Source organism: Giraffa tippelskirchi, chromosome 4 (assembly GCF_054371585.1).
Source record: "Giraffa tippelskirchi isolate mGirTip1 chromosome 4, T2T-mGirTip1v1.2.pri, whole genome shotgun sequence".
Taxonomy (NCBI): Eukaryota; Metazoa; Chordata; class Mammalia; order Artiodactyla; family Giraffidae; genus Giraffa; species Giraffa tippelskirchi.
The window spans coordinates 49,127,826-49,144,694 of NC_137278.1; the positions used below are offsets into that span (position 1 = coordinate 49,127,826).

The 16,869-nt window shown below is 40.1% G+C and overlaps 1 protein-coding gene across 17 annotated transcripts in view; it reads left to right on the forward strand.

The window, feature by feature from the left end:
* The window catches only part of CTNNA2 (catenin alpha 2), a 1,291,223-nt gene that overhangs the window by 1,035,445 nt on the left and 238,909 nt on the right, over positions 1-16,869 (forward strand). For all 17 annotated transcript variants that reach the window (XM_081596598.1, XM_081596599.1, XM_081596600.1 and 14 more), the window contains one exon: positions 607-759. In XM_081596598.1, coding sequence (XP_081452724.1) covers positions 607-759 — 153 coding nt within the window. The remainder of the gene's footprint in view (positions 1-606; positions 760-16,869) is intronic.

Sequence of the window (16,869 nt, forward strand, 5' to 3'; positions counted from 1 at the left end):
GGAGCACACCAACTGTATCATCATAGCACCTGGCAGATACATTTTTTAAATTCTTAGGTGTTTCATGTTTCTCCCTCCATCAAATACCAACAATGGATTTAGAAAGGGCTGGAGACAGCAGAGAGATAAGATTTTCAGGTTGCTTCAAGTCCTAGTTCATCATCTAAAGTTCTGCCCTATCTGTTGATTGATCCCTACATTTCCTCTTTTTCTAAAGAGCTCAAGTTCTTGAGCTGAATCAGGACTCAAAACCTGAAGGGAGACACTTGGCCAATGAAGGATGTGAGCAGAACTTTGATAAGGACAGCCTATAACGTATTGAGCTACAAGTCATGTGTGTAACTTCCAAGTTGACATATAATACAGATAATTCAGAATCATTGTTAGTCATATCTCTTTGCCTTCCTTTGATATGATAAGCACCAAGAAGATTAAAAAGAGAGTTGTGATGTTATGTCTGTGAACCATGAGAGCTGGGGCTTTAGAAAAACTATACCTAGGAAGTGATTTAATTCATATGACTTAAAGAGTAATACAATCAAATAGACAGTTCCTCTGTCCCTTAATTCTTTGTTTTCGTTTTTTTTTTTTTTTTTTTTACTGTAGCTTCGGAAAGCAGTGATGGATCACATATCAGATTCTTTCTTGGAAACCAACGTTCCTTTGCTAGTTCTCATTGAGGCTGCAAAAAGTGGGAATGAGAAGGAAGTGAAGGAATATGCCCAGGTTTTCCGTGAGCACGCCAACAAGCTGGTGGAGGTAAGTCAAGAGAGGCTCGAGACTAGAACTTTTATCAGTAGGTTTAATCTCTATAAGTGGCTCTTAGAATTTCAACAAACCAGTCTCCTGTGATTTTCCTGGATCTTTCATCTTCTGGTGAAAGGACTCCATCCTTTGTAAGGGACACAAGTTTTCAGTAATCTCTCCTCTCTCTATTACACAATTCTAAACAGATTCTGAAATGTATCTGCTAATTTTCCTCAACAGTAAGCAGAGGCTGAAACAGGAGCAATAGAAGGGACAGTCCAAGTGCTGAAGACCAGCTTTGATTTGAAGAAGTAGAATTAAAACTTCCAAATGGAGATTTAGACACAGTTCCCTTTTCTTTCCCATCTCTACTCACCCACCTAAACCCGAATTAGCTGGCCACATTATGAACATTGTAAAAATTAGTCTCCCCTCCCTAAAAGAGATGTTTGGACTCCTGGTAAAGACTCCTGAGGCAGCAGTAGGAGTGTAAGTTCAGGTCCTGAGTATATTCTCTGTGTTAGAGACATCTGTAGGAGTTGCTTTATAAATGCAAAATTGTACTGTTTGAGTGAAACCCTTGAACTCCCTACTGTAGCCCCAGTGTCTTGAGGTGACAGTAGACTAAAGAAACTGAAAATAGAGTCATGCTTATAATATTATGGCAATCTTTCTGTCTCTGTCCCCAAATATGGGGCAAATACCCCATCACCCCTCACATTCCACCTACAGATTCCAAGATTTGGCTGTAATTCCAAGTTAGCCATTGAAGAATCCAAAGTCTTTCCAAGGTTGGCCTTGGAAGTTCTGCCACTTTCAACTTTAAAGAGAGAACAGCTGAAGAAGGAGAGGGATTGGAGTGACAAGGGGAGGAAGAAGAGGAAAGGAAGAATGCGAAATGAGTGCTACAAAAGTTAAAAATATTAATATGCAATAAATATTAATATAGCATACAGATACATCATCCCAATATATATAAACTAGTATTTACATGATAGCTGCAGAATTTATAGAGAACATTAACTAATGATGTGTTGTAGCTATTATCAATAAAGACAGGGACATGAGTTTAAAGTCATATGATAAACATCTCCTATTTTCAATTCTGCCATTGTCTTTCTGTAATTCTCTGTATAGCCTCATTTGCAGATCATGTTTGAAGTTCAAATTTGATGCCCTGGGTAAATATGAGGCCAGGGCCAAGTAGCTCCCTACTCTTTTTTCCTATCTTATTGACCCTGGACACAGCCATCATTTCCCCTCATTTCATCTGTATGTTTCACTGCAGGGGAATCCAGTCACTCTGGGTGATTCTTGATTCCCAACTTGTGCCAGCAGCAGAAGATCCAGGTCATTCAGACCCCACGTTTCAGACTGTTGCTAACTTGCTCCCCTTAGTTGTCCCTTTCCTTCTACCTGTGTGGTCCCTGCAGCCAGCAGCATTTTGGAATGTCCTGATGCCCAGGAGGTACCAGGACAAGGGTGTACACTGGCCTCTGTTTGATTAGACATGAGCTGGACTTGAAAACATTTCTGCATCTTATGTGCTTCAAACAAGTGCCTCACTGCTGCTGCACACATGTAAGGACACTTGAGCACTGGGCTAAGAGTCACACTTCTTCCAATTTGAAAGTGTCTGTGTGGACCTGGGTGCTTTTCTGGGCCTTAGTTTCTGTGTCTGTAATATGAAAAATGTGGTTGTTATATTGATTTTCACATCTATTACCTTGTTAAATTCACTTCCTAATGCCAAATTTTGACTGTATCCTGTAGGATTTCCTATGTATATAATCATGTTATCTGCAAATTATGACAGTTGTATTTCTTCTTTTCCAATCCCGTGTTTTCTTTTTTCCTTGTGTTATTGCACTAGCCAAACCTTCAGCTTAGAAGTATGGTAATAGATATTTTTGTTACCTTTAGATCTCAGTGAGGAAATTTTAATATTTTACCATTTATTATATCGTTAGCTCTAGATTTCTTGTGGATACTTTTATTAGATTAACTTATTTGTCTTCTGTTACTCCTTTTTTAAGATTTTTCAAATTTATGAATATGTATAGAATTATGTCATATTTCTGAGACTATTGCATAATTTTTGTCTTCTTTATTCTCCTTCAGAGGTATCAAATATGTGCTTTCCTTCAGAAAATAAATTAGGAGTTTTTTTTTGTTCTGTTTTCTGGAAGTGAATGTGTGAGAACGGCATTATATATTTTTTAAATATTTGGAGAAATTCACTGATACAGCAATCTGAGCCTGGGTATTTATTTGAGGAAGAGTTAAAAAACTGCAGATTCAATTTTTAAAGCATAAGACTGTTTAAATTTTCAGCTTCTTTTGGGTCAGCTTTGGTAAGTTGTATTCTAGGAATTTGTTATTTTCATTTACTTTTCTAAGTTTTTGGCATAAAATTGTCCGTGTCTTCTACCATTTTTAAAAAATGTATTAGAATCTGCACTACTCTTTCTTTTTATTTACCCATTCATCCCTTATGTGCCTAATTGTGTCTTCTTTCTTTTTTATTGATTAGTTTTGTAAGAGGTTGACCAATTTAATAATATTTTCTAAAACATAGCTTTCAGTTTTGTAGAATTTTTAAGTTTTATTTAAGCTCTTATCTTTGTATTTCTTTTTTTCTGCTTTCTTCTGTTATAACTTAGGTTTTTCTAACTTTTTGAAATGAATAATCCTATCATTGATTTTTTGCCTTTTTTATTTTAGTAATATTCATGTTTGAGACTATAAATTTCTTCCTAAACTATACATGTGTCTGCTTATTTTCTGCTGACCTAATTTTTAGCTCACTCAACTCATCCTGTCTCCATCTGTGTCCAATATGCTTGAAACTGATCTATTGACTTCCATTTTTATTTAAGAATTTCTAGTTAATTCTTTTTATTTTTTTCTTTTTAATGCTTCCAGTTTCTGATATAATTCATTATCAGGTCATCTCCTTTAAAATATATTAATCAGAGTTATTTTAAAAATCCAAGTCATAAAACTCCAGTATTTGAATCAATTTTGTTTCTGTTTTGTGGTTGCCCTATAGAGTGGTCCAAGCCAGTCTATAGTGGCTTCAACAGAGACAACAAGTGCTTTTGGTTTTTATCAGGTGTTGGGGTCTGGAGTCAAGATCTCCATGTAGGGGCTGGAGTTTAAATGTTTCTTCAGACCTCCCTTTGGCATAGGAAAAATGTGGGCTTTCCTATCAGTTTGCCCAGTTTGTAGCAAGAGGGAAACGGGGAAGAGTGAGGCTTAAACAGTCTCAGCAGCCAAACATTCAAAATGAAGTTAAGACTCTTAATTATAATTAATCTCTGGTATTTGCCTGATGACTGGAATATGACATGTTTCATTTAATTGAATTTGTACTTGTTTAAGTAAATGGTCATTTGCCCTATGAGGCTTTCAAAATGGAGACTTTAGTATGGTGACTGTTTGCTATTTGATTTTATCTTGATGATTCTTTATTTCTTTCTGGTATGCTGGTTAATTTTTGATGGAATGGTAGACATTCTTATGAAAAAATACAGAGTCTGTGTCTTAGTCTATCCAGGCTGCTATAACAAAATACTACACATTCAGTGGCCTATAAACAACAGAAATTTATTTCTCACAGTTCTCGAGGCTGGGAAGTCCAAGACCAAATTTCCTGAATAGATGTGTTCTGTGGAGGCCCTCTTCCTTGTCCATAGCTTCTCACTGTGTTCTCATATGATGGGAGGGGAGAGGGATGACCGTGGGGTTCCTTTTCATAAGAACAGTAATCCCATTTATAAAGACTCCACTTTCATAACCTATGAAACTCTCAAGACCTCACCTCCTAACCATCACATGCAGCATTAGGATTTGAAAGTATGAATCTTGGGAGGACACAAACATTCAGACCATAGCAATCTGGGTGATTTTTCTCTCCAAAGAGAAGTCATCCTATCCTCTGACAGGCAGCAGAGAGGCAAACCACCTCTGTCCAGTCGAAGACTTGAGACTTCTCTGATTTGAGGCTAGTTTATGACTTTCTAAGGTATAGTCAACCTTTCTTTTATCCTAGTCCTATGGAATGGTCATCCCAGATGCCAAGAGAGAATCAAATGTAGTACTTAGTATCCCACATCATCTATGACGCATTTACTCCAATTTTTGTTTTCTCATCATCATGATGGGTATAGACTTTGATTTGTTTTTGTATGCCTTCAAGGGACTACTTGGCTCTTGTTATTTGTAACTTAATAGACAAATATGGTGGGAGAAAGCTTGTGGGAGAAAGCATTTTCCAAAAAAAAAAAAAAAAAGCTTATTTTTGAATGTCCCTTTGTTATGGGATCCTAGTTCCAAGCCTTTGCTTGCTCGGCCGTCCTGTCCAGTCTTTGCCTCCCCAACCCTATGAGGTTGCTGAAAACTCTAAAGAATCATTTTCCTCTCAGCAGCAACCTTCTATTTGTATCTCAGTTTCTCTTTCCACACTAAGAATTAGCAAATCCCTGAGAGGAAGAGTGAAACGCAGAAAGCTGGGCCCCCTTCAGTGAGCATCTCTTTTTGATCTAGTATAAGTTTTGACTCCTTTGGCTGATGTCTCATGCTTTGAAGCAAATTCTTTTATTTCTGCATTTCTAGTTGTTCTCAGCAGGAACGTGAGATGAGTCTCTTACTAGATTCTTTTTCGTGGCTGAAAGTGGAAATTCCTGAGAGAACTGGTTGGGATACATTTGTGAAATGTTTTTTGTTGTTAATAATTTTACTCAGAGATTTTTTTTTTATTCAATGGAATGTGCAGTGCTTAGTCCCTCAGTCGAGTCCAACTCCTTGTGACCCTAGGGACTGTAGTCCACCAGGCTCCTCTGTCCATGGGGATTCTCCAAGCAAGAATACCGGAGTGGGTTACCACGCCCTCCTCTATCCAATACTGGAATGGGTTGCCATTTCCTCCTCCAAGGGATCTTCCTGAATCAGGAATCAAACCTGCATCTCCTACATCTCCTGCACTGGCAGCTGTATTCTTTACCAATGGTGTCACCTAGGAAGCCCCATTAAGGTAAATCACATAGGAATTATATATCAGATAATTTTGAAGGAAGAATGAGTGAATAATCAATCTTTTACTATCAGTTCAGTTCACTTCAGTCACTCAGCCGTGTCTGACTATTTGCAACCCCATGGACAGCAACACACCAGCTTCCCTGTCCATCACTAACTCCCGGAGGTTGCTCAAACTCATGTCCATCAAGTCGGTGATGCCATCCAATCATCTCATCCTCTGTCGTCCCCTTCTCCTCCTGCCTACAATCTTTCCCAGCATCAGGGTCATTTCAAATGAGTCAGCTCTTTGCATCAGGTGGCCAAAGTATTGGAGTTTCAGCTTTTGCATCAGTCCTTCCAATGAACACTCAGGACTGATTTCCTTTAGGATGGACTGGTTGGATCTCCTTGCAGTCCAAGGGACTCTCAAGAGTCTTCTCCAACACCACAATTCAAAAGCATCAATTCTTTGATGCTCAGCTTTCTTTATGGTCCAACTCTCACAGCCATACATGACTACTGGAAAAACCACAGCTTGAACTAGATGGACCTTTATTGGCAAAGTAATGTCTCTGCTTTTTAACATGCTGTCTAGGTTTGTCATAGTTTTTCTTCTAAGGAGCAAGTGTCTTTTAATTTGATGGCTGCAATTACTATCTGCACTGATTTTGGAGCTCAAGAAAATAAAGTCTGTCACTGTTTTCATTGTTTTCCCATCTATTTCTCATGAAGTGATGGAACCGAATGCCGTGATCTTAGTTTTTTGAATGTTGAGTTTTAAGCCAACTTTTTCACTCTCCTCTTTCATTTTCATCAAGAGGCTCTTTAGTTCCTCTTCACTTTCTGCCATAATGGTGGTGTCATCTGCATATCTGAGGTTATTGATATTTCTCCCGGCAATCTTGATTCCAGCTTGTGCTTCATCCAGCCTGACATTTCTCTATATGATGTAATCTGCATATAGGTTAAAGAAGCAGGGTGACAATATACAGCCTCAATGTACTCTTTTCCCAATTTGAAACCAGTCTGTTTTTCCACGTCCAGTTCTAATTGTTGCTTCTTGACCTGCATACAGATTTCTCAGGAGGCAGGTAAAGTGGTCTGGTATTCCCATCTCTTTAAGAATTTTCCACAGTTTGTTGTGATCCACACAGTCAAAGGCTTTAGGGTAGTCAATGAAGCAGAAGTAGATGTTCTTCTGGACTTTTCTTGCTTTTTCTATGATCCAACGGTTGTTGGCAAGTTGATCTCTGGTTCCTCTGCCTTTTGTAAATCCAGCTTGAACATCTGTAAGTTCTCAGTTCACATACCATTGAAGCCTAGCTTGAAGAATTTTGAGCATTACTTTGCTAGCATGTGAGGTGAGTGCAGTTGTGTGGCAGTTTGAACATTCTTTGGCATTGCCTTTCTATGGGGTTGGAATGAAAACTGACCTTTTCCAGTCCTGTGGCCACTGCTGAGTTTTCCAAATTTGCTGGCACATTGAGTGCAGCACTTTCACAGCATCATCTCTTAGGATTTCAAATAGCTCAGAATTCCATCATGTCTACTAGCTTTGTTCATAGTGATGCTTCCTAAGACCCACTTGACTTTGCATTCCAGGATGTCTGGCTCTAGGTGAGTGATCACATCATAGTGATTATTTGGGTCGTGAAGATCTTTTTTGCATAGTTCTTCTGTGTATTCTTGCCACCTCTTCTTAATATCTTCTGCTTCTGTTAGGTCCATACCATTTCTGTCCTTTATTGAGCCCATGTTTGCATGAAATGTTCCCTTGGTATCTGTACTTTTCTTGAAGAGATCTCTAGTCTTTCCCATTCTATTGTTTCCCTCTGTTTCTTTGCATTGTTCACTTAGGAAGGCTTTCTTATCTCTCCTTGTTATTCTTTGGAACTCTGCATTCAGATGGATATATCTTTGCTCTTTTGCTTTGCTTTTTGCTTCTCTTCTTTTTTCAGCTATTTGTAAGGCCTCCTCAGGCAACCATTTTGCATTTTTGCATTTCTTCTTCTTGGGGATGGTTTTAATTACCACCTCCTGTTCAATGTTATAAACCTTCTTCCATAGTTTTTCAGGCACTCTGTCTATCAGATATAATCTGTTGAATTCATTTACACTTCCACTGTGTAATCATAAGGGATTTGATTTAGGTCATATCTGAATGGTTTAGGGTTTTCCCTACTTTCCTCAATTTAAGACTGAATTTTGCAATAAGGAGTTCATGATCTGAGCCCCAGGCAACTCCTTGTCTTGTTTTTGCTGACTGTATAGAGCATCTCCTTTTCTGGCTGCAAAGAATATTATCAGTGATTTCAGGATTGATCATTTGGTGAGGTCCATGTGTAGCGTCATCTCTTGTGTTGTTGGAGGAGGGTGACTGCTATGACCAGTGTGTTCTCTTGGCAAAACTCTATTAGCCTTTGCCCTGCTTTATTTTGTACTCCAAGACCTGTTACTCTGGGTGTCTCTTGACTTCCTACTTTTGCATTCCAGTCCCCTATGATGAAAAGGACATCTGTTTTTATTGTTAGTTCTAGAAGGTCTTGTAAGTCTTCATAGAACTGTTTAACTTCAGCTTCTTTGTCATTAGTAGTTGGGGCATAGATTTGGATTACTGATGTTGAAGCTGAAACTCCAATACTTTGGCCACCTCATGCAAAGAGTTGACTCACTGGAAAAGACCCTAATGCTGGGAAGGATTGGGGGCAGGAGGAGAAGGGGATGACAGAGGATGAGATGGTTGGATGGCATCACTGACTCGATGGACATGGGTTTGGGTATATTCTGGGAGCTGGTGATGGACAGGGAGGCCTGGCATGCTGTGATTCATGGGGTCGCAAAGAGTCAGACATGACTGAGCGACTGAACTGAACTGAACTGATATTGAATCGTTTGCCTTGGAAATGAACAGAGATCATTCTGTCGTTTTTGAGATTGCACCCAAGTACTGTGTTTCAGACTCTTTTGTTGTCTATGAGGGCTACTCCATTTCTTCTAAGGGATTCTCTCCCACAGTGGTAGATATAATGGTCATCTGAATTAAATTTGCCCATTCTGGTCCATTTTAGTTCACTGATTGCTAAAATGTTGATACTCACTTTTTTCATCTCCTGTTTGACCACTTCCAATTTGCCTTGATTCATGGACTGAACATTCCAGGTTCCTATGCAGTATTGTTCTTTTTAACATCAGACTTTAGTTCCATCACCAGTCACATCCACAACTGGGCATTTTTTTCACTTTGATTCAGCCTCTTTAGTCTTTTTGGAGCTGTTTCTCCTCTCTTTTCCAGTAACATATTGAGCACCTACTGACCTGGAGAGATCATCTTTCAGTGTCCTATCTTTTTGCTTTTTCATACTGTTCATAGGGTTCTCAAGGCAAGAATACTGATGTAAACCACGTTCCCTTCTCCAGTGGACTATGTTTTGTCAGAAGTCTCCACCATGACCCGTCCATCTTGGGTGGCCGTACACAGCATGGCTCATAGATTCATTGAGTTAGACAAGGCTGTGATTCAAGTGATCAGTTTGGTTAGTTTTCTGTAATTGTGGTTTCTATCCTGTCTGCCCTCTGATGGATAAGGATAAGAGACTTGTGGAAGCTTCCTGATGGGAGGGACTGGCTGTGGGGGAATCTGGGTCTTGCTCTGATGGGCAGGGCCATGCTCAGTAAATCATTAATCCAATTTTCTGTTGATGGGTGGGGCTGTGTTCCTCCCTGTAGTTTGGTCTAAGGCCAAACCAGGACTGTTGTATTTTGTGCCCCTGTCCCCATGGCAGCCCACTGTTGACCTGGGCCTCCGCCGGAGACTCCTGGACACTCTCAGGCAAGTCTGCCTCAGTCTCTGGTGGGGTCACTGGGCCTTTCTTCTAGGTGATGTGCAGAAGGTTTTGTTTGTATCCTCCAAGAACCTGTTTCCCCAGTCCTGTGGAAGTTCTGTAATAAAATCCCACTGGCCTTCAAGGTCAAATTCCCTGGGGGTTCTCACTCCATTTACTGGATTCCCAGGTTGGGAAATGTTGTGGGCCCTAGAACTTTCACAACTGTGCAAGAACTTCTTTGGTATGATTGTTCTCCAGTTTGTGAGTTGTCTGCTCAGTGGTTCTATGGTGGAGCTCACATGATGCACCTCCCAAGTCTGCTGCAGCCAGAGCCCCTGTCCCCACTGCAAGCCGCTGCTGACCTGTGCCTGTGCAGGAGACACTGAAACACTCAAAGGCAGGTCTGACCCAGTCTCTTGTGGGATCCCTGGGTACTGGTGCACAGAAGGTTTTCTTTTGAGCTCTCTGAGCATCTCTGATGGGTATGGAATTTGATTCTAAACACAATTTCGCCCCTCCTACCTTTGCGGGAGACCTGGGTTCCATCCCTGGGTAGAGAAGATCCCTGGAGAAGGGAAAGGCTACCCACTCCAGTATTCTGGCCTAGAGAGTCCCATGGACTATATAGTCTATGGGGTCGCAAGGAGTTGGGGCATCTTTCACTTTCACTTTCACCTTTGCATATAGAGTTTCATTATTTTATATTCAGTTTTCACCTATTTTTATGTGTTTTTTTTTCTTATATTTGTGTACCATTTTCTCCCAGTTTGGTATTTGCTATGCAGAGCTAAATGTGATGAGGTGAACTGAAGGTATCACAACCTTTTATATAATGTCAGTTTTTAGATAATCTTCAACAACGACAGTTTAAGTGAAAATAAAATATTAACAAAATATGAATAGACAAGAATAATTTAAATTTTCATAGTTGCCTTAACAAGTGAAATTTTGAGGCTTTTTCCCCCATAGTGTTTGTCAGATTTAGTAAAAACACAGGTGAATTTATACCAGAGTATTTGTTGATTTGAGAGAATTTAACAGATCAGCAATGATGCTTCATGAACTATAGCATCAGCCACTATAGGAAATACCACCAGTAGTCATTTCCCCCATCTCCAGAATCCAGCTAATTCCTTTCTTCTGAGGGTGAGCTCAGGGCTTCAGGGCAGGGCTGACTCTGAAGGAGTGCTGATCTGATACAAGCACACCTGCTCTCTCTCATTCCTAGGCTTTGTGGTGAAATGCAAGGCAACTTATGGCAACTCAGTACCAAAGTAACATGGTCTGGGTGGGGGTGAAGTGGGGCAAAATATGCATTGCAGCAAAAAATAAATAAATAAAACTGAATCTGGACAATAACATGTAAAATCAATACAGCTGTTTCAGAGCCTCCAGACTGGAACATTTCTTCCATGGCTTTGCTTTCAGTGTGTCTGCCTGCTCTTCTTTCTACACCCCCATCTTTACCATAAAAGCCCCAGTGCAAATTGCATACCCTGTAGTCTGGAGAAAAGCAGGGTCCTCTTAACAGGCCTCTCTCACATGCCTGGTCCTTTTGCACGCAACAGCCAGAGGGAAATTCTGAAAATGCAAATCAGATTGCACAACTGCCCTGCCTGAGGCATTCAGCGATTTCCTCTTGTTCTCAGGTTGAAGATCAAGGTTTTAAGGAAGCCTGCAAGATCTGCAGAATCTGGCGGTCTCTACAGCCTCCAGGCTCATCTTTCTGTCCTCTCCCACTTCCTACATGGCAGGCATCAGACACACAGGCTACTTTCTGTTTGTTGAAAGTGATATGCCTCCTCCACCTGGTCCTGTGCTTACTTACATTGACCCTTTCCTGACAATCTCCCTGCTCTACCCCTTCCTGTCATTTCTGATTGTTCAGCTTGTAGCACAAACATCATGTCCCTGAGCGGGATCAGTTCCTCCTGTCTTTCACTCTCATGGAACCCTATTTCCTTTTTTAAAAAACAAAACAAAAGACAAATATTTGTTATCTCAAAGATTTTCTAAAAATCTTTTCCCCCAGTTTTACTGAGATGTAATTTACACACATCACTGTGTATATTTTTTCCTTTATTTTTCTTCTTGTTTTATTCAGATATATTTGATGTGTTGTTGTGTTGTTTATTCTCTAAGTCGTGTCTGACTCTTGCAATCCCATGTACTGCTCCTCTGCCTATGGGATTTCCCAGGCAAGAATACTGGAGTGGGTTTCCATGCCCTCCTCCAGGGGATCTTCCCGACCCTGCACCTCCTGCTTGGCAGGCAGATTCTTTACCTCCTGGGAAGTCCAATATTTGATACACAGCTCTGTATAAGCTTAAGGTGTACTGAATGATGATTTGATATATATACTTCCTGAAGTGATTACCAGAAAAAGTTAAGTGAACGTCCATCATCTCATATAGATACACAATTAAAGAAACAGAAAACTATTTTTTTTTCTTGTGATGAGAACCCTACTTACTTTTGATTTGCACACATCCACCTCTTAGCCTATCTGCCGTTTCTCTTGCTAAATTAGCAATTTCTTTAAGAAAAGGATCATGTCTAATTTATTCCTAACTACTTAACGGATAGCTGAGTGCCTAGCATAGAGGAGGTACTTAATAAACAGATGCGGCCTGAAGAATGAATGAAATAAGTGAGGCCTAGGATATTACTAGCATGGCTGCAGGACCCTGAATAGGTATTTCTTGGATCAATAAACAGTCATTGGGCTTATTTACCTCCCCAGTGTACTACCAAGGAGGAATTGTGAATCCGAGAAGAACTTATATGAAGAACTCCCATTTCTATAGAGTAGAAAGGCTTTGCTTTTGGAGACTGTGAGAAGTTGAACTAACTCTTGAGTTAATGCCTGTAGCTTCTTCCCTGCATTTGTCTTACAAGCATACAGTTGTCTTTATTCTTGGTTACAGAGGATGCGAGAGAGGGAGTTGGGTTCTCTCTGACAAATTGAAGCACGTCACTGAGGCCATAGCAGTGATGAGCTACACAAGGCAATCCTGATACTCTGCTTCATCATGTTGACTTTGTTACATTTGGTAGAGGCTCCCCATGCAGGGTAGGAAGCTGCGTCTGTTATAAAATGCAAGGTTTGAAAGTAATGCACAAAGCTTCATATTCAGAATGAGGAATGGGATCATCACTGAAGCTGAGACTGCCTTAATTTCAGCCTTGAGTAAGTTGCTTTTCTCCATCAATCCCTCTGCTTGCACAGAAGATTCATTTAGCCACAAGTGTTACTAGGTGGTTACCATGTGCTGACAGTTGCTGGCAGTAAACAATGAACCAAGCTGGTACATTTCCTGCTCTCATGGGGTGTATATTGTGTTGGAAAAGATAGAGTGAGATAAATGTATAAAATGTAATGGTGGGACTCTGCTGTAAAGCAAAGTGAAGCAGGGTAGGGGGATGGAGAATGGTGTTTAGCATGTCTCTGAAGAAGATGACTATTAGGCATGGATTTAAAGGAAGTGAAGAACATTCCAAATTGTGCAACAGAAAGGGCAAAGACCCTCAAGGCAGCAGTGTGCTTGGCGTGTTTGATAAAGAACAGAGAGACCAGTGTGACTGTAGTGAGCATGAGAGGAAAAATTCCAGAGATAAAATTAAGGGCTTGGTACAAAGATTTTGTATTCTACTCAGATATTTGAATGTAAGGTACAGTGTGATCCAATTTCTATATAGAAAGAGTCATTCTATGGATTTATGGAAAATAGACAGTAGAGTGATAAAAGGAGAAGATGAGAATAGATGGAAGGATGTTCCAGTGTTCCAGGAACGGATTAATACTATGGCCAGAATAGAGGCAATGGAGGTGGGAGGAAGTGGTTGGCTTTGGGGCTGACATAATGGATGTTAGGATAAGAGACAAAGTCTGGGGTGTCTCCATCTTGACCTGCTCCAGTGGTGAAATCACTTGGAATTTTTAAAAAAGAGCCTTCATCTTGAGATTGTTTCTTGGTTAGCTCTAGCTGTAGTTGTTTGTTAGGTGCAATTCTGTAAATGCTACATATATGTCTTGATTTGAAATAAACAGGAGAGAGCTTTGTCCTTTCCCGGGTCTTCATTCAAATCATGCACGAAAAAGAAAATCTAGAAAAACTGCATTAAAAACAACATAGATGGAACTGGATCTCCAGTTTAAAAAGTAAAAACTGAACATTCTCATCTTTTCCTCAATGTTGCCTCCCTAACTCAGTTAACCTACTTGAACTGGAAATGAATTATTGGAATTTCTCAAGTAATTGTCATAGTGAATCTGTAAATCATAATATTTTACAAAGAACTATTTTGTTAAGATCAAGCACATGTTAAACTTGCAAGTTTTCTTTCTGTCCTTTAAGTATAGATTGGAATGCCACTCTTCCCCAAATTCTCTAGTTCCTTAGTGTTAGTCGCTCAGCTGTGTCCAACTTTTTGCGACCCTATGAAGTGTAGCCCACCAGGCTCCTCTGTCCATGAAATTCTCCAGGCAAGAATACTGGAGTGGGTTGTCATTTCCGTCTCTAAAGGATATTCCCAATCCAGCGATCAAACCTAGGTCATCATCTAGGTCTCCAGCATGGCAGGCAGATTCTTTACCATCTGAGCCACCAAGGAAGTTCCTAAACTCTGCCATATTTTATAATTTTTCGTATAACATACAATAAAATATTCAGAGAAGTTCAAGGATTTACTTTAGGCTGTTAGTAAGTATTTGAATATAGAGCCAGGGTTCTTTATAAGTGCTTTATTACTTATTAACTTGTTTAAAATGCTTTTGGCAACCATATGAAGTAGCCATTACTTTTTTTTTAATTAATTAATTTTTTTATTGAGGGATAATTGCTTTACAGAATGTTGTTGTTTTCAGTCAAACCTCAACATGAATCAGCCATAGGTATACATATATCCCCTCACTTTTGAACCTCTCTCCCATCTCCCTCCCCATCTCAACCCTCTAGGTTGATACAGAACCCCTATTTGAGTTTCCTGAGCCATACAGCAAATTCGAGTTGGCTATCTATTTTACATATGGTAATGTAAATTTTCATGTTACTCTTTCCATACATCTCACCCTCTCTTCCCCTTTCCCCAAGTCCATAAGTCTGTTCTCTATGTCTGTTTCTCCATTGCTGCCCTGTAAATAAATTCTTCAGTACCATTTTTCTAGATTCCATATATGCATTAGAATATGATGTTTATCTTTCTCTTTCTGACTTACTTCACTCTGTATAATAGGTTCTAGGTTCATCCACCTCATTAGAACTGATTCAAATGTGTTCCTTTTTATGGCTGGGTAATATTCCATTGTGTATATGTACCACTATTTTTTTTGCACTTTTTATTTTGTATTTGGGTATAGTGGGTCTTCCCTGGTAGCTTAGTGGTAAAGAATCTGCCCATCAATGCAGGAGACATGAGTTCGATCCCTGGGTCGGAAAGACTCCCTGGGGAAGAGAATGGCAATCTGCTTCAGTATTGTTGCTTGGGAAATCCCATGGACAGGGAGGCCAAGCGGGCTAGAGTCCATGGGATGGGGAGTCACAAAGAGTTGGACACAACTAAGTGCCTAAGCACACAAGCTGCATGTCTGGGATCTTCGTTCCTCAACTAGGGAGCAAACCTGCTCCCCCTGTGTTGGATGGTGTATTCTTAACCACTGAGCTACCAGGGACGTCCAGAAATCAGTTCTTTTTTAGATGTAAGAAGAACTGTTTATTTCCACAAAAATTTGCTGGTATCTGGATAAAAACTTACCCCACCATGACCTACCCCTTTAACTCACCCAATAGATAAATTAAGTACACTTCTGGGTGCTAGTGGTAAAGAACCTGCCTGCCAAAGCAGGAGACATAAGAGACTTGGGTTCAATCCCTGGGTCCGGAAGATCCCCTGGAGGAGTACATGGCAGCCCACTCCAGTATTCTTGCCTGGAGAATCCCATGGGCAGAGGAGCCTGGTGGGCTATAGTTCATAGGGTTGCAAAGAGTCAGACATGACTGAAGTGGTTTAGCACGCACACGCATGCACTGAAGAAGCATCCAGAAGAGAGAAGGTAGTTAACTATGTTGCCCACATCTCAGCAGAGGAAAGATACATAACACTTAGCTTGTTCTCTTTGCTAGATATTATAATATTTTCCATATTTTTTTTGTCTTTTAATCCTCTTAGCAGGTAAATTCTTTAATCATCATAATTTTGCAGATTAAGAAACCGAGGCCTGTGCATGCTAAGTTGCTTCAGTCATGTCCAGCTCTTTGCGACCCCATGGCCTGTAGCCTTCCAGGATCCTCTGTAGATGGGATTCTCCAGGCAAGAATACTGGAGTGGGTTGCCATGCCCTCCTCTAGGGCATCTTCCTAACCCAGGGATCGAGCCTGAGACTCTTACGTCTCCTGCATTGGCAGGCGGGCTCTTTATCACTAGCACCACCAGGAAACTGAGGCCCAAGGAAAGTAAAAATAGCCTGACCAAAATCATAGCTGATGGGTGAGTGATGGAGCTGGAATTCAGATGCCTTTGGGTTCATGTTCTCTCTACTGGCCCATGCATTCTCCTTTCCTCCCTTCCCTTCTCCTTCCCTCCTCTCTTTCTCTTTCTTCCTCTGTTTCTGTATATATTTATATTTACATTTATATGTATTAGCCTTATATATTTCTTACCAGTTTACCTTCACCACAATAAAATTATAATCCAGCACTCTATTAATGTTATTTCAGTCTTCTCTTTGAAGCTGAAGAACAATAGCGTGTGTTAGAAAGATTGCAAGGTACCTGGGTTCTAAGCACCTGTCCTTGTGGGGCTGCCAAATCAGGCTTTAGAGTTTACATTTAGTGTTCACTGTTGCTTCTGCAGACAAGCAAGACAAAGTTAGTCTTTTGTTATACTAAAAAGTAAGTTTTACTTTTTCATCATCTGCATGGGCAGTGACTGATCTCTATATGTGTATGTCCATTTCCCCCCATGGTTTGTGTTTTCTGTGACTGTTTGAAGGTATGTATACTTGAGTTCAACAAACTCACAAACTTTTCTGTGTAGTATAACCTTACATCTGTAAGGTCAGATCCCTTCAATACAAAAATGAAAAACCAAGCCCCATTAAAAATGATGGGGTTTGTTCAAGAGAAAGAAGTTTTTAATTGTAGAGGAAAAAAACCCTTTGATACTCATGTGTTCAATCTTTGTTATCTGTAGGGTTATTATATCAGAAAGCCCCCTAGCCAGCCTGAAGCTACAGTTTTAGAGGGATGGTGTGTTGGGATATTGTTCTTTTGAGCTATAA